This window comes from Emydura macquarii, unplaced genomic scaffold (assembly GCF_026122565.2).
Source record: "Emydura macquarii macquarii isolate MOO-44397 ecotype Brisbane River unplaced genomic scaffold, CSIRO-AGI_Emac_v2 contig_1253, whole genome shotgun sequence".
Classification (NCBI taxonomy): Eukaryota; Metazoa; Chordata; order Testudines; family Chelidae; genus Emydura; species Emydura macquarii.
The window spans coordinates 80,589,339-80,613,800 of NW_027131390.1; the positions used below are offsets into that span (position 1 = coordinate 80,589,339).

General features: G+C 39.2%; 1 protein-coding gene across 6 annotated transcripts in view; it reads left to right on the top strand.

The window, feature by feature from the left end:
* LOC137153702 (prolyl endopeptidase FAP-like) overlaps positions 1–21,289 on the top strand; it is a 58,027-nt gene extending 36,738 nt beyond the window's left edge. For 5 of the 6 annotated variants that reach the window (XM_067549360.1, XM_067549358.1, XM_067549357.1 and 2 more), the window contains 11 exons: positions 497–621; positions 3,278–3,325; positions 5,575–5,673; positions 6,458–6,527; positions 7,872–8,066; positions 10,917–10,971; positions 15,789–15,888; positions 18,101–18,165; positions 19,085–19,157; positions 19,435–19,508; positions 20,948–21,289. In XM_067549360.1, coding sequence (XP_067405461.1) covers positions 497–621; positions 3,278–3,325; positions 5,575–5,673; positions 6,458–6,527; positions 7,872–8,066; positions 10,917–10,971; positions 15,789–15,888; positions 18,101–18,165; positions 19,085–19,157; positions 19,435–19,508; positions 20,948–21,049 — 1,006 coding nt within the window. In that variant the 3' untranslated portion in view covers positions 21,050–21,289. Of the gene's footprint in view, positions 1–496; positions 622–3,277; positions 3,326–5,574; positions 5,674–6,457; positions 6,528–7,871; positions 8,067–10,916; positions 10,972–15,330; positions 15,666–15,788; positions 15,889–18,100; positions 18,166–19,084; positions 19,158–19,434; positions 19,509–20,947 lie in introns of those variants that run through there. The other variant, XR_010919880.1, reaches the window with a different exon arrangement.
* The last annotated feature ends 3,173 nt before the right edge of the window (positions 21,290–24,462 follow it).

Below are 24,462 nucleotides of genomic sequence, written 5' to 3' on the forward strand. Positions count from 1 at the left end.
TAGGGCACTGGTTTTGGACTCAGTAGATCTGGCTTCAATTCCCAGCTTAGCCACAGACTTTCTGTGTGACCTCGAGAAAGTTACTTAACTTATCCTGAGTTTCCCATCTGTAAAAGGAGGATAATACTTCCCTACCTCTGAGATATTGTGAGATTAAAATCCATTAATAATAAATCTGAGGCACTCAGATTCTACAGTGATGAGGGCCATATAAGGACGTGGATATCTGTACAGACATGCCATGTTGAAGACTCTGAATATATGATCCCAGAAATATTAAGCATATATCTAAAAGTTGGGATGTGGGGGAGAAGGATATTGTCTGAACTATACAACTATGGTTTTTTAAAACTTGAAAAACTATAAGCCATTGATTAGAACATGAAATTTATATGTAACTTTATAATATAGATGTTTTGGAGCAGATGGGGAAGCATTATGTGGAAAATGTACTTCAATATTATATTGGTTTTTTTTTTTTTTCATTTTCTCCTAGAATTAGCATTGGAAGCAATCCTCTTAGGAAACAATGCATTACTTGTAATCTAAGGAAAGAAAGGTGTCAGTATTATTCAGCGAGATTCAGTGAAAATGCGATGTATTATGCCCTAGTTTGTTATGGTATGTATAGCATGTGACCAAACAAATTCTAAATTGTATTTTCATGGCAATATGAGATAGATGAAATTTATTCCAGGAAATATTCATTCAGACTTAACAGTTGACAGAAGAGGTTTTAAACTGAAAAAGTTTGGCTGCCAAAAACTAGAAAAAAATGTTTTCAGTTGCTTAAAACCAAAATATTTTTCAGTTTATGGGATTTCAGTTTTTGGACCAAAAAAACCTGAAAAAAAAAATGACTAAAACAAATTTATTAATCTTTCACAGGAAAAAAAATCATTTCCTGACCAACTTTAGCCAAAATCACACTCTGCCCAGTGGCTACTAAGGCAAGATCTAGGAACCCCTTTCTCTTTCATTCTTTGGGTTCCTACTAATCTGTACACTTGATTCTGCCATAGGAGGCCAAATTCAGCTGTGGCATAAGCAGATGTAACTCCTACTGAAATCAGTAAGACTTGAACCTGCTTACACCAGGGCTGAATTTGACCCAGAAAGTGTTGACAGTTTTCTAAGTGATGTAGTTTTATTTTCAGAATTTTTATATTTGTTGTGAAATGTAGTGAGACACAGCGATAATCATGAGACCTTTGAAATTGCTCTCAAGACAAGTGGATGAAATCTTGGTCCTACTGAAATCAATAGGCTTTTTGCCATAGAATTCAGTTGGCTGGTTTTCACTCATTATCCGGCATTGTAAATAATGGACAGTAAATCTATATAATATAAAAATTCAAAAGCAAAACTCTATACATTTTTCCCTTCACAATCTTGTATGTAGTATACCATCTTTTGCTACCACATTTCAGAATCTGAACTGAATATTCAGCTGTACAAATAATAAAAACCCCAGCTAATGGAGCAAGCGTAACAGAATGATAACACCTCTCAATCACCTTGTCAAGAATATTTGATATTATCGTCATCACATGAAATCCACTCACCTTAGGAAATGTGATGTGACACATTCTCAGAAGCCCATTTCACATTATTAATTTTGAGTTCCCCTTATGTAATGGCACCTTAGCTGTTTGCTGGACATCACTTTGTTTACAGGCTACCTTCCTCCCTAGAGCTTTGTTGTATGGTAATGACCAAGACCCTTATTTCCGAAGCAGTGCTTTTGACATAGTGTGTGTGGCAGTGATTCCTGTGTTATGCAGTAAGAACCTCAAAATTATGCAATATTGCCTCATGCCCTGTATCCCTTACAGCTCCCAGCCCAGTACAGTACAATTAGTACAGGAATCTTTGTAATTTCAATTTTGCTACTAAATTGAATTTGAATTTACCACAGTTTTTCAGTGTGCCACAGATTTTTCTATTAAAAATACATCACTGCATTGTAGATATCAAGATATGCTGGAGATTTAGACAGATTGGTAGGAAAGATTTGGAGCTTTTGGTACCAAGACAATGGGCAGAAAGTTATTCTGATTACCATTCATTCATTCATTCTGTTGCTCATGGAGCATAGAATGCACACCTCAGATCATCCATTTCCAGAGAGTCCGGTCTCCTGCCAGTGTTGCAGCCTGCTCTATATTAAGACTTAGGCAGTTAAGGTTGGAAGCCACTATATGCCTCCAGCATATGCAAGACTGTCCATGAGGTCTTCTCCAACCAACTTTTGTTGAATCAAATGCATAAAACTGGTGGGATGCTATGGACTCTGGTATACGGAGCAGATGGCCAAGCTACCTGAGCTGGCATTGAGTCACTTGGGAGGACACTGGAGGCTGATTGGCATGATGCTTAACATCTTTGTTTGTATCATGAGTATCTTAGCTCCATTGTTACCAAGGAGGGGTGCTGCCTTGGTGACATGAAACCTTGGATCAATAAGGCTACAGGTATTATGCATGCTCTATGGAAGCTTCTGTGGTGTCAACATCACATATCAACTTGCACTAAGATGCGTCTCTATCGTGGCTTCTGTCTTTGTGTATGGCTCTGAAAACTGGGCCACCACAGAGATGCAAATACAACAGCTGGACACTTTTGACATGAAACAGCAATGACATGTTGGGCATATGGTGATTTCATCACATTTGGTTGACAATGGTGACATTTAAATTGACATCCTGAGGCTTCTGAATTGACACAATATTGAAATGACTTGGGACAGTTCACCCCTTTCCTTAGAGCATTGTTTCAGACTGTCTGCAGACTCAGGCAGAGAGCACTACAGGGAAGTTCAGTTCCTTTTTGAAAATATTTCTGTGCAACTGTACGATTTATTTATTTTTAAATGGAAGTTTGGATTCTGAAGCATAATTATGCAGCAATTTTCAAAAAAAGGGCAATTATACAGTCATATGATGTGACTGTATAATTGCACTATGCATGGGCCTTGGGAACAGCTATTATTTACACTTGTTAGTAAAACATTTTTCAAAGGGAGTGTTTACTTCTTTGTGGTGTAGGAACCTAATAGTGCCTCGATGCAGGGGATAGACTAGAAGACCTCTTGTGGTCCCTTCCAGCCCTACCTTTCTATGATTCTATTAAAAGGAAGTTATATGCAAACATCCAGCCGAGAAAGTTCAAGTAATCTGCAAAGATCTCATCATCGATATTTTAATAGTAACTCTACTCTTCAAACCATGTTTCAAAAGATATACAACCTTTCATTCTCTTTTAATTTTCATTACAGGTCCAGGCATTCCTATTTCCACTCTTTTTGACAGCAGCAATGACAGAGGTACTGCAAATATTCTGCATATTTCTGTGCGTTGTTTTTATCCTGAATATTTACTAAATAAATCCCATAAGCCACTATTTAGACTTGCTTTAAAGATGCTTTTGACTCTCAGTGAGGGTCAGATTCAATATTCAGCTTCTTTCTTATTACATTGTGAAATGTGGATATACTATATTTTTGTTGTTGAATCCATCCTTGAATTTTACATTGTTACAAACAATGGGTATAATGAGCATTGGTAACTCCCAGTGGGCCAAATCCTGATATCAATACACAGTTTCTACTTAACCTTTACTCATGCACTATGCTGTTGACCTGTGAGGAATCCAAAAGAAACGTTTGGAGCTGGAGAAGGTTGTTCCATTCCCAACATGTATGCTTTTGTTCTCTAGCCATGTTCTTCCAACTCTTCTTTCTGCAAAATCTGTTCATGAATTGCCACTTATATCTGCACATTAAGGGTCCCTTCTAATTTCCCAAGCAAAGAGCATAGTCTGTATGAAATGGTCAACAAACTGTTTAATTATCAATATGTCATTCTACTAACTCCTTGTGCCTAGGAAACAAAGGTTTAATTTAATGGACTTTCACCTTTGCCTTCCCTGTGCTTTGCTCAGCCACGCTGCTTCACTGCAGAAAGAACCTGTTCAAGCTGCCTTTTTATTTTTGTCTTTGTTAAGGGTATTATGTAGCCTCTTGTTTTAGTCATCTTTGTGCCATTTGGGCTAATTGCTTATTTGTTAGGTGATCATGACAGTGTTTGTTTTGAACTAGACTGCAATTGCACAGGAGGGGAAATGAGTCCATTTTCATTGTGGTTGGCAGGGATTTGACCATACACCACCCATTAGTTCAAATGGGAGTTGTGCAACTAACTTCATACGCACCAGTCTGGAAGTTTACTCTGGACTGTCTATAGGATTGGGCAAACTTCAAAAGATTTGGAGCTCCAGTTTGGATTGGGTTCAAAGACAGGATGTTTTCTCAGCTTTTATCCGAGCAATAAAAAATTACTGGATCTGCAAAACTGGCCTGGATATTTCACAATAACTGACTTTCTTGAAAGAAGTCTGGTATCTCCTGTTCCCAGTGAGGCTGTGTTTTTTTCGGTATTAATGCTTTCACAGAGCCAGGGAGTGTTTTTCAAAAAAGTAAAACAATCACAAAAAGTTTAACAGAAGTTGTTAAAAAATCACCTAAGGTTCTGTTTCAATTTGTGGGTGAAGATTCAGGTCACAGACTCTCATTATGTACAACATTCTATGCCCATCCCTAGTCATAGGAAAGCATTTTGATATACAAAGTAGTTTTCAATGGATTCCTAATGTGCCAGTATTACAATCTGCGCTGGATATTATCTATATGGAAAATATAACTGTTTAAATGTACATGTCAATATGTTTGGTGCTTGATCATCTAAGAAAGTTTTCCAGTAAATAAATACAGTTATATTAAGATTTGATTAGAAATTATTCTGTGAGTTACAATTCTATGAAGTTACAGCAGAGGACAAGATTAAAGTATTAATTCAGATGCAAAAAAGCACATTGTATCTTGCTAATAAGAGGCAGGAGTGTGCAGTAATCCATTACTCAGGACAATGGATGTAATTAGAGACAACATTTGGAGAAGCATGTTATTTCTGGCCTAACCATGTTCTTTGTGGTGTACCTGTTAAGTCTACCGAGGGCATGAATTGAGGTAGCTCCCCCTCCAATTTTAACACATCCTGACTTATCTAGGATAAAGGTTACAAACGTGTATATACTTTAGCTCATCATCACTTATCTAGGCTAAAGGGTCCTGAACATATGTATGCTAACTTGCCTTAGCTCATCATACAGGATGTGGCCTGCAGATTTCTTGCGTTACAGCCAAAATACTCCAATACAAATTTATAAACCTATTATAATAAAACAAGAAATTAAATTCATAAGAAAAGATATATATGCAAGCAAGCAGGGCTACATTAGTCAGATAAAATTTCCATTGAAATTGACAGGAATTTAACCTGAGCTAGGGTTGCAGAACATGCACAGGGGCTGGGGAATATATGGGCCATTAATTTTGTTAGTTGAATAATTAAAACCAAATGAAGTTTCCTACACTGACTTCATTGCTTATTTGTAAGTGTATTCCATAGATTTCTATTCCAGTCTAGCCACACAAAAAAAAACAAGGGAGTCTCAATTAACAGAGATGAGTTGAAAAGCAAATTGATTCCTAATATGGAAACTTCTTTTACCTAGAGATTAAAGTTCTGGAAGACAATGGGGAATTAGAATCTGCATTGAAAAACATCAAAATGCCTAAGGAGGAAATTAATAAACTTGAAGTGGATGGAATTAGTAAGAATTATACACCTTATATTGTACTGTTTGTTTTTCTATCAATGTTATGCTTTTTCTATTGTAGACAGCAAGAAAAAGGGATGTGGAATTAGGCTTCCTGGGTTGTATTTTTACTTTTGCCATGGATTCACTATCTGACTTTGAGCAACTCACTTAATATTACTGTGCCGCATTTTGCCCGTCAGTGAAACAGATACAATATCACTCTACCACACAGAGGTCATGGTACTAAGAGATATTATTCATTAATATTTGTAAATTAATTAATTTTTCTCTCATGAGAGAGAAATATAAAAAGTATTGTGGTCATCATAAAAAAGTAATATGTAATCTGGTATGCATGCGTTACGCATTATAATGCCTTGAGGATAGGGTTTGAATTGTGAAGGCATTATCATTAGTGATTTTACAACATAGTCTTATAGTATAGTAATGAATTGATATAGAATGTTTCCTAAATTCATATATCTCACCATTGAGATAGACTTTGTCATCGTGATTTCATTTTTTCTTCCTACCTGCAGAAATTAGACCCTAATATTATTGCATACAGCTTAATTAAAAAACACAAACAAACCCGAAAAACCCCAACACTTGTTTTTCAAGATTGTTCATAAACAGTTAAATAGGAAAAATGACTTAAATCAATTCCTGACTCACAAGTCATGAATCCTGTGTCTCATTGCTTATTCATTTTCATATGGTACTCCAACAAATTATAGCTCATACATAGAAGAATCATCTTAAACGTTGATATATTTGTAATACATCTTTTTTTCAGCTATGTGGTACAAGATGCTTCTACCTCCTCAGTTTGATCGCTCCAAGAAGTATCCTCTGCTTATTCAGGTGTATGTAAGATTTTCTTTTCTTTTTTCATATAGTCTTCTTTATTAGTTTTGACACTTCACGTGTAGTGCAGGACAAGTGCATTAGTGTATATAACAAGCAAAGCATACCAGTTCTTTGGTTTTAGGCTATATTTCTGAAATAGAATCCTGATCCTATTGAAATCAATGAGAGTTTTGTTGCTGACTTTAGTGAGACTAAGACTAGTCCTTCAGAAAGAGAAAGAAAATAATGAGAGTCCTGTAGCACCTTAAAGACTAACAAATTTCTGCGGGCATAAGCTTTCGTGGGCTGCAACCCACTTCGTCAGATGCATGAAATTTCATAGAATTGTAACTCACAGAATAATTTCTAATCTAATCAAAATGAAAGCTTATGCCCGCAGAAATTTGTTAGTCTTTAAGGTGCTACAGGACTCTCATTTTTGATATATACAGACTAACACGGCTACCCCTCTGGAACTTTTCACCAGAAAGAAAATAGGAATTTGCAGAATATCACTTGGAGTCATTAGCTCCACTGCTGCTCCATGCACCATGAGACTTATGGGTTTCACTGTTGTTAACTTCTGAAATCATGATATAAACTTATCTGAAGTGGCTAAGAAAAATTAATGTAAAACAGTGTGGACTAGATTATCTTCAGCTTTCATTCAAGTGTATATGGACTAAAGCCCCTCCTTGTCTTGCTCAGCTGGGTAAGGTGTACTCAGATGCCAGCTGTCAAGAAGAAAGCCAGGGGCTGCTCACTTGATGTTCTCCGTTGTAACTAAGTGGGCAGAAAGGGGCAAGGAAGCCTTATCCTTCCCCCCTCATTGCTGGCCAGATTCTCAGTCCAGGAGCAGAGGGGTAGGAAGTAAACTGTATCCCTGAAATGGATGAGGTAATTTACTTTGCGGAATTGTGACTTTGAGGCATAATATCCTCCCAGAGTTCTTCTTGAGACAGTGCAGCCATGGGCTGTTCCTTATTCTGGGCCAAATCTAATGAATCAACCTGGTCCTACAAGAACTGAAATAGATCATAGCTGGCAAAGTCCCACACCTATATCAGTGAAGGTCTGATTGTTTCTGCCTACTGAATACCATGAGTCTATTCTGCCTTATAGGAGAAGATATGCAGAGAAAATATGAGCTACAGTCATCTCCAGAAATTTCCCCTCTCCGGAATTAAGATTTTGTTAGGCTGCCCTCCAGGGGCTATGCACTGAAGAAGTTTTTTATTTTAAATAAGATCTGAGGTTTGAACCTTAGTTATTCCATTATTTATGTCCTCTATTTGATCAATGTATTCTTTTAAGCTCATCCACCATATCTAAATCTGTGATTCTGCAAATATTACCTTTAGGTATGGAGGACCTTGCAGTCAGAGTGTAAAAAACACCTTTGGGATTAGCTGGATAACCTATCTTGCAAGCAGAGAGGAAATTATTGTTGCTCTTGTGGATGGCAGAGGGACAGCTTTTCAAGGTGACAAGATGCTGCATGCAGTATATCGAAAACTAGGAGTCTATGAAGTTGAGGACCAAATCTCAGCAGTGAAGTGAGTATCACAGTAGGATTGAATAGAATCCCTTTCACATGTTAAGCAACACTGAAGCCGTGGTACAGGAGACACATTAGTAGATGCATTTCAAGGTCTTTTGAGCACCACTCAGCTGGTAACTGTTAAGAATGAAAATCTATATTGGGCCTCTCCCTCCACTGCCTCGAGTAGGCAAGACCAGAACTGGGACTCACGGACAACAAACATTATAGAGGTACATCTTACCCATGTGGTTATGTGGTGTCCTCTGAACCCATCACAGGGCATGCTTCGATCCTGCTAGTTCAGTTCTTTGAGTAATAATTTGCATGTCCATAATGCCTCCAATCTGGGATCTACAAGCACTTGCCCAACGTCTGTACCCACATCTCTAGACCATCAGAGAGGGTGTTTAGTCACCAAACCCATCTTCCTTGCCATTCCAAGGTAGCAGGAAATGACAAGAGTGCCTGGGGCCAACAAGTTCTGGCAACAGCCTCTTGCAATTCCTGACCCACCCATGCTACTCTGCATAGAAGCTATCCAGACTCCAGGTACTCCAAACAGATATATCGCTCCTGAATGGAAGGAAGGGCTGAGAGACTCATGAAAGAAGCCCCAACTTGGAATTTCACAGTCCCAAGATGCAACAGCACTATCAAAGCAGGTGTTTAGAATGGGAGGAGGGTTAGTTTGCAGCCTCAGAGAACTGTGTTGTAGGGGAGAGGGATTAATTTTGTCTTGTGGAAGGTGCCCAAAAGGGGCTGACTGGTATCTTGGGAGACTTTTTCATGCCATGGAGGCTGGCCAGGGGGAATTAGGTGCCCCCCAAGTGATAGAATTGGCCCTGAGTAGCAGAGCCAGGAAGAGAATCCAAGAGCCCTGACTCCCATTCCCTTGCTCTATGTGCTTAAGAGCACTGCCTCTATCTAAGTACCCTTATCTCTTCCTTCCTGTTTCTGCTTGGTGACCTCTCCATTTCCTTCTTAGCTATTATTGCATTAAGTATCCTATCGTTATTATCCTTTTCACTGAAGACTGAAGCAGACTATCTGTTTTATCATTTCAGACTTCTAAGTGTCATCTGTTAGTTGCTTTTCTTTCCTGAAACATTGCAGTGACATAATCACTCATTTTAGGAGATCATAAAAGTCATAAATTACTTTTTATGGGTCGGAAGTGACACTCAGACATAAAAGGGGTGGAAAAAGACCTGTCAGAGGCACTGTACGGCTAAACTGCTTCTGCAGCTGCAATCTGGCCTGACAGCATGTAAAGGAATGGCTGAAATTATCACAAACTTTTCATACAAACTTCCCCAATTTACTGCCAGCATCCACACCGATTTTAGTGTGTGCGCGTGTGCGTGTGTGGAGGATGGCTTCCGCTTCATTTTGCTACTCTGTCACAAGACTATAGGCCAGATTTACCAGCAAGGGCCATGCACCCTGGCAGGGGACTGCCCCTAGAGAGAGAGGGGCTTTAAGTGTAGAAGCCCAGCTGGCTAAGGCTGCAGCAGAACTGTGCTGAATTAGCGCACCCTCTGGCAGCCCATATTCCATGTCTCACCATGTCCCTCCCAGTCAATACCTCCTATTTTAGGTGTGGTATTGGCCACTTGTGTGGGCTTCCTGGCAAAGGGAAGTTAGCAGCTGGTGGTGGTGGAGAACCTGGGGTGAACATCTATTTGGTGCATTAGTCACTATGCTTCCTCTAAACGTGGATGTGAAGATGGCTGAGAGAAATAAGTGGGATTATATTGCTGAATGAGGGCAGGGAAGTTGCCCTCGGCCTACTAGTTTTTTTATCTTTCTTGTGTCTTTTCCCTCGTTCTGCCTCTTCTTCCCAGTTTTACCATATTGTGTGCTGAGCTCTGCACCAATAATTCACCCATATTTACATAGCTTTTTTTCTAAGTGGCTTCTTCGGGAAGATGTCCCTGTGCACAAACCCTCCTTCCCTCTCTAGAATGTTTCCTTCAGCAAACTGCATCATCACAATGTGACACAGAGGCTGGGAACCAAATACTAGTGACCTGATTTTCCATTCAAGCTGCTTGATGATCAAACACACAAGTGAGGCATAGCCCTTCCCTCTTCTTTGAGCTTTTCAGCATGCATCTGCAGGGAGCACTGGGAGAAGTTTTCCTTGTTATTTTTATTACTGTGCCATGAACATGCATGACATCTTACAGACCAATAAAAGGACAAGTAGTTTAAAATCTCAGGGCCTGATCCTGTAAGGCACCTCCTTAAAGGCAGAGAGCACCATTAGTTCCCACTGGAAGTTGAGTATGTTGAACACTTTGCCGGATCAGGCCCTGACGTTAATTACAGCACAGCAAAAGATTGGCATTAAGAAAAGATGGAAGGGGAGAAGCAATAATGGAAAATCAGGAGATATGTTTATTGGTGTGCACGAATCTTGTTAGCTCCTTTTTAATAGATATAGATTTAAACTGGAAACACAGGAATGTAAGCCAAAGTGAGTATCGACGATTTCTGAGACTATCTTCTTTAGTTACTCTTCCACTCTGTGACCAGTACTCCCACTGGGCTCCTTGAGCATTGCTTTCAGCTATGCCCTGGTCTTTCTACCTAGATGAAAATAAATGCGTTTTAAATATTCAGAGTAAAAAGTAAACTAAAGGGTGTTTTATTCATCTTGGAGGTCAAACAGATAACCATAATCCATGAAGCTGTTACTTGGTCCCTTGTCGAAATCAGATATGCTTTCTATTCTTCGTGTACCTGGCGTGTTGGAAAGAGTGAAAGAAGCTTGAGCTCTTTTTTATTAACTAAATGTAATGTAAATTATCCTGTTGGGCAATAAGAATGACTTTTTAATGGTGATTTTTCTTTTAAACAGAAAATTTATAGAAATGGGTTTTGTTGATGAAAAAAGAATAGCAATATGGGGATGGGTAAGTAGTTGCTTTCCATATTTACCTTTCTTAATCTTACTACAGTGGGTGTTTTCGAAAATTCTTCCTTGTTTCCTACTAAGTCTCTCTAAAGTCACTTCTCTAAACTTTTGTCATAGTGAAAATTTAAAAACAGAAAAGATTCAATGAGGATTTTCAAAGCCTATACTTATTTTCAGGAAGGCATGGGCTGAATTTTGAGTAGATCTCAGTTGCAAATATGGTTTTGGATTGAAACCAGGCAACACTCTGAAGTTTCAGTTGGCTTCACTGTTAATTATGAGGTTCTTTGAACACGATACTCACATCAAAATTCAAGAAGTGTGAATTCAAATGATCTGAAGTTAAAAAACAAAAAACAGAATCCCATTAATCCCTTTGATCTGAAATACTGACCTGGCTTCCATTACTTCGTGATTTTTGTCTAACCTTGAAATAGTGCATAAGGTTGAACTTCAGAAAAAACACAAGTGATCGAAACCTCTTTCCCAAACTAGAATCTGGTTTTTTTTTTTACTGATGAAATGAAAGGATGAGGGGCTGCACACACTGAGATTTGGGGACTCCAAGTAGGGATGGGCAAACCACATTGGATGAGATAAGAATCAGGCCAAACCATCAGCCAGAACTTGAATCAAACCCAAATCTTTGAGACTGGGAAAAGTTTCTTTGACTTTGTTTGACTTTTCCAGTGCCTTTGCTCTTCCTGATTGGGTTTGGGACTGGTGCGTGCAGTGAGTGAAATACACAAGGAAATTCATTCTTACTGCATTCCTAGGCCCATCAAAACCACCCAAAAAAGTACCCAAAAAAGTACTGGGGATCTTACATAGCTGCTTGTATTATTCTTCACTGTTAAAGGGACATAATTGTAAACCTACTTCCTATTGGCCAGATTCTACCATCCTTACTCACATTGAGCAGTATCTTAGGGCACCTGAAGGTCAGATTTCTAGAGCAGAATCTGGCCTTAACGGAAGAGAAAAAAACCATTATAATTAGTAAAACAACGAAAGTCCTGTGAAACCTTAAAGACTGACAAATTTATCTGGGCATAAGCTTCCGTGAGCAGAAACTGTGAAACAGTCTTTAAGGTGCCACAGGACTCTTGTTGTTTTGCTAAAAACAGACTAACATGGCTATCCTTCTGGAACTCATTATAATTAGTGTCTTTCCCCTTGTTGTCATTCAGTCTTCAAGGTAAGATTCCGGTACTAAAAGTACTGCTTAAGAGTAAAGGATGAGCAGGGGCCGAACAGTAACAGATAAGCACTAGCTAGAAAGGCTTACTAAACTGGGAAGTTAGTCACCAATTAATTGATTCTTTCCAAAGTTTTGCTGTTTTATAAATGCTCATTTTTCTCTGATTAGCTTTCAGAAGGGATTTCAATTTAATTCTTTTCAAACAGACTGTCTTTTTGCCAGGAGAATTCTTCTAGTCAATGTCATTGTTTAAGTTTCTTTTGTTTTTTCTTGGCTCAGTTGCCCCATAAGCAGTTTCTCCAGAAACATGTTACAGGACAGAACTTGCAGATTCAGTTGAAAAGTAATGAATGAAAGTGGCTGGTATTAGATGACACGTGAACAGAGCTGCTAACAGCTTTGTATGAAGTTAATATAAACTAATATTTTAGTTATTGTGATCATATACCAATACAAAATACCTAGATACAATACATCACATTAGGGTGTAATTAAATTATGTCTGTATTTATGAGTAGGTAATTCTGATATAATACTTAATATTTTGGGGCCAAATCCTTAAGTTCCTGAACTGAAAACCTTTGGCTTTTTTATCAAGAAGCATTTTATTTAAATAAATAAAATTACAAGTTTCCCATAGAAATGATGGAGGCATGGTGGATGAGGGTAATATCTTTTATTGGACTAACTTCTGTTGGTGAAAAGAAACAAGCTATCGAGCTTACACAGAGCTCTTCTCAGGTGTGTAAGCTCAAAAGTTTGTCTCTTTCATCAATAGAAGTTGGTCCAATAAAAGATATTACCTCCTCCACCTTGTTTCTCTAATATCCTAGAACCAACACAGCTACAACACTGCAACCATATAAATGATGACATTTGACAGGGCTGAAGTATTATGGTCCCTCATTAGATGCATTATTAATATAAAGACACTATTGCACAAGCTGTCAGCCTTTATATTTTAGGGAGGAAGCTGTCATTTTCCCACTCAGTCCACACAAAAGGCTCTAGTGTCCAATATATTTCAATAGAGTTGGAAGGCATTCCTCTTTTCGTACCTAAATGTCCCTATTCAGAGTCTGTATATGTTTGAAAGTCTGCGTTATGTTTTTCACTTTTTCAGGCTCATCAATTTCTCTTGAACAGCAAAGCTTGTAAAAGACTGTTAAAGCAATTCAGGCTTCGAACTCCACCTCTTAACCTGCTATAGCACATAAATCTTTCTACTACTGGTTCCTTATTTTCTGGCTTTGATATGCTCATTTCTGATTTGGATAAAGCCCCCTCAAGTTAGCGGAAAAAGAATTGCATAAGTTCTCTTCTATTTCCTTATTTGTTGCTTCTAGTTATCCCCCACTCCCATTACAAGTTGGATGCTATTTAGAAGGGGGTGGGGAGTTGCTTTATTTTTGATACATATATAATTAAATCCAATACATCCATTAATTTCTAAACTTCCCTTTATATTTTGAACACAGAAGATGAGAATGCTCATCTTCAGGATTCTGCATGAGCCCCTTTGGTTTCCACTCCCCTCTCCTACCTTTTGTCGCTCCCCCTCCTCCAGAAAGAATGGAAACCTTTTATTTTCATTCTCATCCTCTAGAAGTAACAAATAAGGAAATAGCAGAGAACTTATGTTCATCCATGTGTGTGCGCTCCTTCAGTCACACATGCTGCTCCCCACTACCAAGCAGACCAAATGCTTACACACTGTTCCCAACTGCCAACCCCACCTCTTTACACAGAGCCTTTCTGAACTCCAGCCTGATTCTTTCCCTTGCCTCCTCCCCAAATATGAATTAATTCTCCCCTGCTGAGGATCAGGCAAAGAACCAGCAGCAGGTGGGAGGTTGAGGAATTGCTTGTCCCATCCCAGAGAGTTTTGACAGCTGGCAGCTGATCCTTTAAAAAGGGTGGGTGGGAAATTATGCAACCATGTGGACTGACCATCATGTGTTCAATTATGTGTTTGAGTTCAGTGAGCAAAAGTAGTCAATGCTAAGGCTTCAGGCTCCAAGCTACTTTATTTGGATAGGACAACAGGCAGAACTCAAATTCCCCACTTTTTTGGTCTTTAACATCCAGAGACTGGAGTCATTCTGTTTTCTAGACATCTTAGAAATGGAACTTGATACTGAATGAAACAGAATACAGACAACATGGGGCCGGATCCTGCCCCAGACAAAGGTCCTTTTGTTCCAATTTTGAGTGGAGTAAGAAATAATACTCAAAGGTTACTTACTTTCCCCTCCCCAAAATTCCTGTAATAGTATCTGAATCTGAGAGGTGCTAAGTAGTTGTAACTCATGATCAGACCGTTAATGTATCAGAAATCATGCAAAAAACCACATAGTAACATCTTGATAAATAAAAGTTTCCTATCTCTCTTCCTCTGACTGTAGAATATTAAGACAGAGGAGAAACCAGTCAGTTATTTTTTTAATTAGCTACAAGACTATTTTCCTCTCCCTTGCAGAAAGGAATCCAAAACTTTTGAAGAAAACATTTCAGAATCATATATAGGGATTCTCCCCATATACAAAGATAGTGTTTTCCCTTCACTGCTGAGAAAACACAAATTTAAGTCCAGTCAGGCTTTCTAGTTAGTATGATTAGTTGAAATTTTTCTGTCTAAGTTGTTTTTTGATGGAAAATTGGGTTTTTGACTAAGTGACATTTTTGTGAAAAAAATTTTTCCATGAAAAATTTCTGCTTTTTGTTGAAAACACAATTAAAACAGAAAAAAAAAATCTATTTTAAAAAATGTTGCTGGGAATGATAGTTTGGGTGTCTCATAGCCCAATTTTCCTTAGTGGGTCAGGTGGGTTCCTTAGTTGGACTAGCTCTGCTATGATGCACCACTGTCAGGGATTTCCAGAATGCACCACAGCGACTCAACAAGAAGGGAGATTGCAGTGCATTATGGGAAGTGTAGTCTGGGTCCATAGAGGAGAATGGGGCCGAGAGATACGCAATTCCCATGAGGAACTGCAGCAGCATTTCCAAATCAAAATGTTTGGTTTTCAGCTGTAATTTTTTGTTTTTAGATGAACATTTTGGGGTTGGGGATTTTTTGCTGAGTCTAACTTTCCCATGGAAAATGTTGACTAAAATTATTATTTTTTCTCCATTTCTATTAACATTTTCTGCTAGGAAAAAAATTCCCACCAATTCTACGAGGCAGTCCTACAGCACATGGACATTGTTAAGGCCTTTAACAAAAGCTTGACCTGTTCTTGGGGTATTATGGTCTGCTTCAAAGCCAACATCCATAGCCTTCCACAACTTGCTGTCTCTGCTTCAGACATTGGGCTGATTCAATATAGTAATTTTTGGAAGAAGCTAGGTAATTCAATAGGTGAGGAATACCGGGATTTGTCCTGAACCGAGTCCTGGATGAAGCAGTAACATAGATGGCAGGAAGAGGTGAAGTGATTAGATAGAACTATCTTGTCCTTCTGTTCCTCACAAGAAGTTAGCCAATAAAGGTAAAGCCTCCAGTTGCTTTGCCCGAAAGCAAATATTTCCTTTGGATGTAATGTTTTGCTACTTGGAGTCTCAGAGAACAAAGTGATAGCTAACCTATTAACCTGCCTTTGATTTCTCCCTAGTCCTATGGTGGATATGTAACTTCGCTGGCACTTGGATCTGGCAGTGGAATATTTAAATGTGGAATGGCAGTGGCTCCTGTCTCCAGCTGGGAATATTATGGTACAGAAACGTTTAACAAACACTGACTTAGAAAGCAGGACATAACATTTAATGAACTTCCTGAATGGAATTATTGCAAGAGCTTGACCACTTGAAACCCAAAAAATAAGAAATTGTCATCACCTGGAAATAAAATTCCGCAAAACTTGTATTTAATCCTTCCCTGCTGACAATAACTGCAACCAGCCTTTTGGAACAAATACTGTGCTCTGGCACAGGGTTTGCTAATCTCACTTGTGCATCTCTAAAGCCCCCTCAGCAAACCATATCCATTCCATTATGTGCTGGATGGGGCTTCCTGGAGCTATTTGCCACCAAATTGGGGGGCAACTTTGAGGTGATTTATCAGCCTCTGATGGAGTCACCCCTCTCTGGTTACATTATCCCTTCCAGAAATCACTTATCCTTGCAGCTCATAAAATATTACTAAAAGACATTTTTTTTGTCTTTGAAATGGAATCGTTTGTTCCAGATCTCAAGTATTTTAAAAAATATTTCCTAGCAGAAGCTCCCATGAAGATTCTCAACCATTCCCCCCATTTCCTGACACACAAGTTGAACACAGTGTTACATTAGATGTACACTCTGGTCATTGGGTTCTCATTTACTCAAACATTTTTTCACACCATGCTGACAAGGCATAGGAGTCTTACAGTGGATGAGAATTACAGGTAACTATGAGTGTAATGCCTCTCGTTGGGAGGCTAAGGTGTCAACCACCAATATACAAGCAGTGAGAAAACTCTAGCTCAAAAAATTGCTGGTGACATCACAGCTTAAACAGTTATTGCCCAGTATGCTCCTTCCCTTTCTGGAGAAAGTTATTGAAAAAGTGGAGTTACAGCAACTGCTGTTGTTTTGTGATTCCACAGATTTCCATGTTCCCTCCAAGATGAGCTACAAATGTGCATGTGGCACACAGAAGGCACTGCCACAGAGCATTAACTATTTATTTCTTCCTGTACACAGTTAGATGAGCGTACTGATTTTTTTAGATCTGTCAGCAGTCTCTGATAACACTGACCGTAAACTATCATTGACTATCCTGTGGATCTTTGCAGAGGCAGATGGAATGGCCATATAATAATTTCTAGCCTTTCTTCCCAAAAGGGCAGTAACCGAATAATTGTTCTATCCCCCTACCTGGATTGAGCTTCAGCAACTTTTAGTTAATGATGGTTCTGTCACTGGGAAACATGGGTTCAACTTTCATTTAATGATTGTGCTGTCAATGTATCCTTTCTCCAGATCCATGTGCCATTCACAGCTAGTCAGATCATGACATAGCGCTACTGTCTCCCAGCTCAAGGATCCCCATTCTCCTGAACTGTGAAGTGCACATTCCAATACGGAACTCCATAGCAAAAGAACCACCCACATTTCGCTAAACATGCTGGCAGTCACAGAAGATCACTTATAAAGGTGCCCTGGGTGGGCCCTTAAGCAGAAAAGTGCCCAGCTGACAGTTTCTGATAGAGAGAGGTTTGCTCTCACCTATGTCCCTACCTCGGTCAAACACTAAGAAAGCAAAGAAACCACAGCACCTGGTGTCAGTGAAAAATGGACAAAGACCTGAATATCCTGTGTACAGGGTTTTCTACTACAGCCTATGTCTCTCATTCTCTCATAGGGGCTGTGCATACCCATTGAACAGGAAGGGTGACGGGTGGAATCCTAAGGGACTCTTCCCTGCTTCTGAGTTCGAAGTAATGTGTTGGTTACAATAAAGCTCTTGACAGTTTGGTGTCACCTCTCTTGCATATGCCCTTATGGCTGGTGGTATATGCCGGTTACTCTTGCTATTGGTTCCTGGAATTTACCCTACTTGATAAAGCAATCTCAGCCTTTGTCTCTGGGACTGGGTGTTCCAGGTAGACTGCCGACGCTTACATTTAATAGCTCTCAGGTCATGGTACACGACTTACCTGTTCACTCAGCTCTTTTGTTAGGTCACTCCAGGTGGGGCAGATAAAGTGGCAGTATGTTTATCAATCCATCTTCATAAATGATTTTTGTATGTAGTTGATTTTAGTGTGAGGCAGCCAGGAGCTACAGTGATGGATGCCACAGAACTAGTCTAAAATAAGTAATACGTTTAGGGTGTATTAATGGAAACGTGTGTAGTTTAAACATGTACCCATAGTACTGAACCATTAAGTGTGTGTATATTCTGTCTACAGCTCTTTTTTTTTTTTTTTTTTAAATATTATAGCATCAATCTACACAGAGCGATTTATGGGTCTTCCGACGGAGTCAGATAATCTTGAGCACTACAAAGTGAGAATTCTCATCATTGCATTCATTTTCCTCAAACTTAAAATTACGTTAGCAGGGAGAAAGGGAGTAGTGGGGAAGAGAAATCATCTTTTCATAGTATCAGCCCTATAGCAGTGAGAGCTACTAGCATGGAATTCACCGGCCTATAGTTACTCTTTTTTTCTCTATTTAATAGTCTTAAATATTCTATGTTTAATGGTCCTTGTTGTCCCATTGGAACAGACAGGGTCAGTTCAGATAATGCTGCCAAACCTTCAGCCTTGGGGGGGACCTCACCAGACAAGTAGAAATGATGATGATTATTGGCCATTGCTAGGACCACTTGGTGTGGCGTGCAAGCTGCTTTATGCAGACACAGCTCTGTGGTGAAATAACATGAGCCCCCTCGGTAATCAGATTATCTCCCTTAAGTGGAGGCACACTGCTGGTTCCTAATGGTTTAACAGGAAATTTCTATCCTCTACTCCCCTGATTCCCTCCACAAACATACATACCAGTTCTGAACATATTTAGGACCTGATCCAAATCCCACTAAAGTGAGTGGAAAGGCTCCCATTGACTTCATTAGACCTTGGATCAGGCCCTTAATACTCATTACCCCACCCAAATGGCAAAAACTCTTCATCCCAAATTTCTATAGCAGAGCATTTTGGTGCAGATGGGTGATATTGCAACCAATGTGTGGGATGGGGCCAGGTCCAGTCCTGAGATGTGTGTGAATTGGCCCTGGGAAGAGCCCAGAGAACATACCTGGCTTCCATTCCAACCCCAGAGGGTATTAAATAATCACTGTTGTCATTATAGTGTCAGTTAATATGATGATTCAGTTAGTTTTATACTATGCAATGAAAGGCTTTTACCTACGTGACTAAGTGGTCTAAATTGCAGCTGCTGAAGTGTTCTTTTTACCCCTGAACAGAATTCAACTGTGATGGTGAGAGCAGAAAATTTCCGAAACGTGGAATATCTTCTCATCCACGGAACAGCAGATGGTGAGGTTTACGAAAGGCAGTTCAAATACTGAGCCACAACCTCTTTGTTTGAGAAACATTAAGCATCTTAGTTTGACTTTGATTAGGGTCAGTACTTAGATGTTCGGTACATTTCCATAGGGTATATAAAGTGTTGCTTACTCATTGTTAGTAATGTCAACTGTATCACTCGATAATTGATGGACTGAACTTAATGCACTATAACTTTATGCTATCTGGTATTTACCATGTTTTAATAACCACTCTTCTCCCTTTTTTTTCCTGTTCCTTTTTCCAGATAATGTACATTTCCAGAACTCAGCACAGATCTCTAAAGCTCTGGTTAATGCACAGGTGGATTTCCAGGCAATGGTAGATAACATCAGACTATTTTTCTTTTTAAGCACTGTCTTATAATTCTATTAACGAGTTCATCTTACATCTAGGGAGATTTTTAAGAAGCTCATTTTAAGCAAGTGAGTCCCATAGTGTAGCTTGTAGACTTGTGATGGCCTGGGGAGCACTTTCTGGTAGCCACAGAAAACTAGCTGGCCAAATGGGACTCTTTCTATTCTTTGTTTCCAGCTGCTTCTATAGATGGTCAGGTTTTCCTTTGGAAATAATAGCTTGGAGGCCTGTAAAAGCACCTGGAAACTAGAACAAGCAGCCAGCCTAGATGCCTCTTCTTTGGGCTGCTGCTACCTAATAAAAGAGAAGGAGGAGGAACTAGGAGTTGCCTTCAGGGACCTGCCAGCCACAAACAAGAGATGAATGATCACAGAGAAGGGAACAAGGCATCTGGATAGTAGGTCCAGAGGGAGAAGAGACCAAGTTGTCAGGGAAGCCTGTGCAAGGCAACAGGGTCAGAGAGAACAGAACAGCTAGGAAGGTGGAAGGAATGACTGAAGAGCAAAAGGAGGCCAAATGATTATTGCATGCATGCCAAGCTTTGCTTCTTCTATATCCCTCGCTCCTGAGCTAACGTCAGATAAACCAGCCTTGTTCCTGTCCTCCCTCTGTCCATGAACTCCCAAGCACATGAGTACACAGGCAACCCCCATGTCGCTGGGGTTTGTGGCACTCCATGAGAGTGTGGACCATTGTGTGGGCTCCATATATGCTGCATTTCCCCATCGATACAGCAAAACAGTGCTGGTTCTGCAACATCTGCAGAGAAGAGAAGGACCTGGCCTAAAAAAAATAATAATTTGGATTCCAGAGAGTCTTTATGACACCGGGATGGAAATAACTTAAGGCAAATTGTCCTATTAAAAATAAGTGAAAATAATTGCTGCTATTTCAAGGTATAACATAATCCATCTAAGTCACTTGTCTCAGAATGCTGTATAGACTGCCCAAGGCACTGATATAATGCTGAATGATTTGGACAGAACTCCACAATTTTTAGGCGAGGGATATTTGGTGAGAGCATGATATTGCTAGCCAAGTTTGTCGTCTTAATGATCCTGCTGCTAAGGACATGCAGCACATGCCAAGGACTCATGGAGCTCTTTTTTGTCTGGCTTGATGCAACTAATTCACCAGACAGCAACTCTGACTTCAAAATCACAGATTATTTAGAAATGTTGTTCAATGAGAATATGAATATCATGAAAACTGATTAAAAAAAAATAATTAACACGAGAAGAACAAAGATCTAACAAGCCACTGCCCATTTGACTTTGTGAGGCACCTTGCACCCTTTATGGGGGTGTAATAATAATTAATAAAGATCAATCTTCTGTATTGTTTACTTACTGGAGGATGGAGAAGTCAAATGTGCTTTGTTGTGGTTTTTTCTTCTTTTTCAGTGGTACACTGATCAGGACCATGGAATTCCAGGCCTTTCAAGTAAACATCTTTACACTCACATGACCCACTTTCTCAAACAATGTTTTTCCCTGTCAGAGTAACAAAGGTATTCTCAGCACGATGAAGCACTGAGAGCTAGATGTGCCTTGATTCAATGCAATTGTAACTGTGCAAAGATAAAGTATATTCTGCAGGTGGATTAATAATTAAGGAATAAGGTACTTTTAATTTGGAGTTTACATCAGTTATTGATTCTGAGTATTAGCAGATAATACACCACTACTGTTTTTGGCACATTTAAGACCTGCTTGTTAGAAAAAATAAAATCCGAATTTAAAATGCTATGTCTGTTTGTCATCTTGCAGAAAACTCAAGTTCTGGATTCTGATTCATGTTCCAGAGATAGATGCTTATTTGAGAAGAAGACATAAAGCCAAATGAATATGCTTGCTTAGTTAACTTAACAACAGTTGAGAAAGCAATGCGATTTGCTAATTAATGTCCCAACCCACAGGAGCAAAACCTAGTGCTGAGTGAACCACATGAGGTTTGGAATTGCAGTTTGTATAATCATCCTGAAGCTTAGATGCTTGTCCAAAGTTTAGTTAGTGCTGGTGGTTTTGAAATTCTGATTTCCAAAGAAGAGTCTTTTCCTGAGATTTTCACTGCTTCCTAGTATGAGCAAGGTCAGTAGCTTGGTGTTTTTGGTCTTCATCTGGGCTGATATGAAAACATTCACAGATGCTTGAAAAAAAAAAATTTCAATTCACCAAACCTTCTGAAACTCAAACCAAGTTTCAGTGAAGGTTCATTTAAAGGAGTAGAAGAAGTAGGCTCAGCACAGTTATTTTATTCCGGCAGTTGTTTTCATTCTTATCCAGAACTTGCTAGCCACATTGTGTGTATCCTGTGACCAAATCAATGTCAGGGGCATCATTTTCATGAAGTTTCAATGGGCAGTTTTATTCTAGCGATGCCCAGCTCCTTTCTGGGACCCCAGTTTACAGATGGGAAACTGAGGTACAGAGTTCCCAAGGTCACACAAGAAGTCTGCGGTGGAGCAAGGAATTGAATCTGGGACTCCTATGTCCCAGGCTAGTTCCCCAACCACTGAGCCACTCTGCTAGCCGATTAGCCTCCATGAAATCACTAACCATAATAGCAACACTGAACTGAATCTCAAATGCCATTCACTCAAAAATGAGAGAAATGATTCAGTCTTTTCTTACTTTGTTTTCAGTTAGTGTTAATCCACTTAAAATAGGTTTTTTTTAAAAGATGGCCCAATGATACTTGGGCCCTGATGTCTCCAGTTTTACATTGGTGCAACTCTACTGAAAGCAATATAACTGAAGTTAAACTGTGGTGACCGTCAAAGTTTTGGGCACTGATTCCCCTCTCTATCTTTGGTGGGAGAGGGCTGCTGCTTGGAAAGAGTCCTTTTACAGGTGCAGACTTGGGAAGTGTCACACCTCACCATTTCAAAATAGACCTTGTGACGTTCTGGAGCATGTTCAGAAATCAACTAAATAAAGATACGAAAAAATGGAATCTGTGAGGAAAGGTGAAGCGAACGGGGCAAAGAGAAGCTAGAGGGATAACACAACTATCAACAGATACACAAAATGATGTTATAAAGATGATAGTCATTGCTAGTCAATGAGACATGAATCTGGAATAATGGATTTAAGAGACACAGAAGAAAAACTTTAAGATAAATATTTAGAAAAAAACCTAAATTCATGCTTCTTGGCCTGGGTGAGGTCAGTACCATGCTACCCACGCGGCAGGTCTTTTTGTTTTGAGTTTGTACTAATGGGTTCATGCCTAATGGGTTCATTATCTATCTTTGGGGTCCCTCAGCACTTCCACAATGCAAATAAAAAAACAACAACAATAAAAGGCAATTGGAAAAGAGATGCCAAGAGTGACTTTGAAATCCCCACCAGTGAAGATATTTGACCCCTATCATCTATCAGGGATGATTTGGGAATGAAATCAATCCTGCCATGATACATGGAAATGGACAAAATGTTCTACTAGAGGTCCTATGCAAACTAAATGAGTCTATGATCATACTTGCATAGGAGTTATCATATTGTATCAGACCCAGGGTCCATCTTGTCCAGCTTTTTGTCTCTGATAGTAACCAGTGCATGATGCTTTAGAGGAAGGTGCAAGAAACCCTGAGGTGGGCAGTTATGGAATAACCTGTTCATAGGGAAAACTTTTTGCTAATCCCGTCCACTAGAGGTTGACTAAGATTTCTTTGTAGGAAAGCAAAGGCCTTCATTTGACCAAAATGACAAAAATACAGGATTTGTCCAATGGAATTTAAAGGTAGAAGAAACCTGCTCTATAATAAGTCTCTTTGTTTTGTGGATGGCGATAACAAATCTGATTTTCCTCATACAAGAACATTCTTCAGAAACTGATAAATCTTTATGTAAATGTTGTTGCCAAGCTGTTTGTAATGGTTAAATTATACTTTGATGGGAACTCTTCAGAAAATATTCAGTTCAGTTAAGATTTTTTCGGAAACATTTCCAATTAAGTGACGTTAATGAGCTTTTTGTTGGTAATGTAATTAAAATTCAGCTGTTCTAATTGTTAAAAGGAAAAATTATAGCTCTGAGAAAGTTAACAGTAAAATAAGCGAATATAACATGAAGTGGGGCTAATTAAATGGTGATTATATGGGCCTCTGTGAGTATTTGACTGACAACAGTACTCTCAATAATGTGGTGATTTTAGAAATGAGGAATACAAGTCAGCTGAATTTATTAGGGCCTAATTCTCAACTCTCTTACATTGGTGTAACTCCAGAGAAGCCACTGTAAAATGGGTGACTGAGGGGAGAATCAAGCTCCTAGGGCCAGATTTTCAAAAGTATTTAGGTGCCTAAAGGTACAGATAGGCACCTACTGCAATTTTCAAACTCATCTAACTTTCATTGATTGAAATGAGAGTTAGACACCTAGGCACTTTTAAAATTCCACTCAGCACCTATCTGTATCTTTGGGCATCTAAATACCTTTAAAAATTGGCCCCTACTGTCTAATATTGCAAATATAAACAATGAAATGATTCTGACCCAATGAATCATTCATAAGTTGTGTAAGTTATGAAGCCAGAAGCGCTTGAGGGGATGGGCATACCTGGAGAGTTTCAAAGGTGTGTGTGTGTAGATAGACTAGATAGGTAAGAGGAAATAATGTTTACAGGTGGATAAATTGTATGCGCATCACTGTTAATCTGCTCTAATGCCTATTTATTTTCTGGGAAAACAGAGCACGCACATCCTCTGATGTGTTCATTGTTAACCTGGGCTTCTGGGGGTGGGAGAGAAAGTAATAGGGTTAGACAATGGGAAAAGAAGCACACTGTTCTGTTAATTCTGCTTAATGATTTTCTACATCAGCCATTACACACTCCATTCACTGTTGGTAAGGAAAAGCAGAACTATGTCTCCAGGACAGTGTGACAACTACACAGCACTGCTGGAATAACTTCT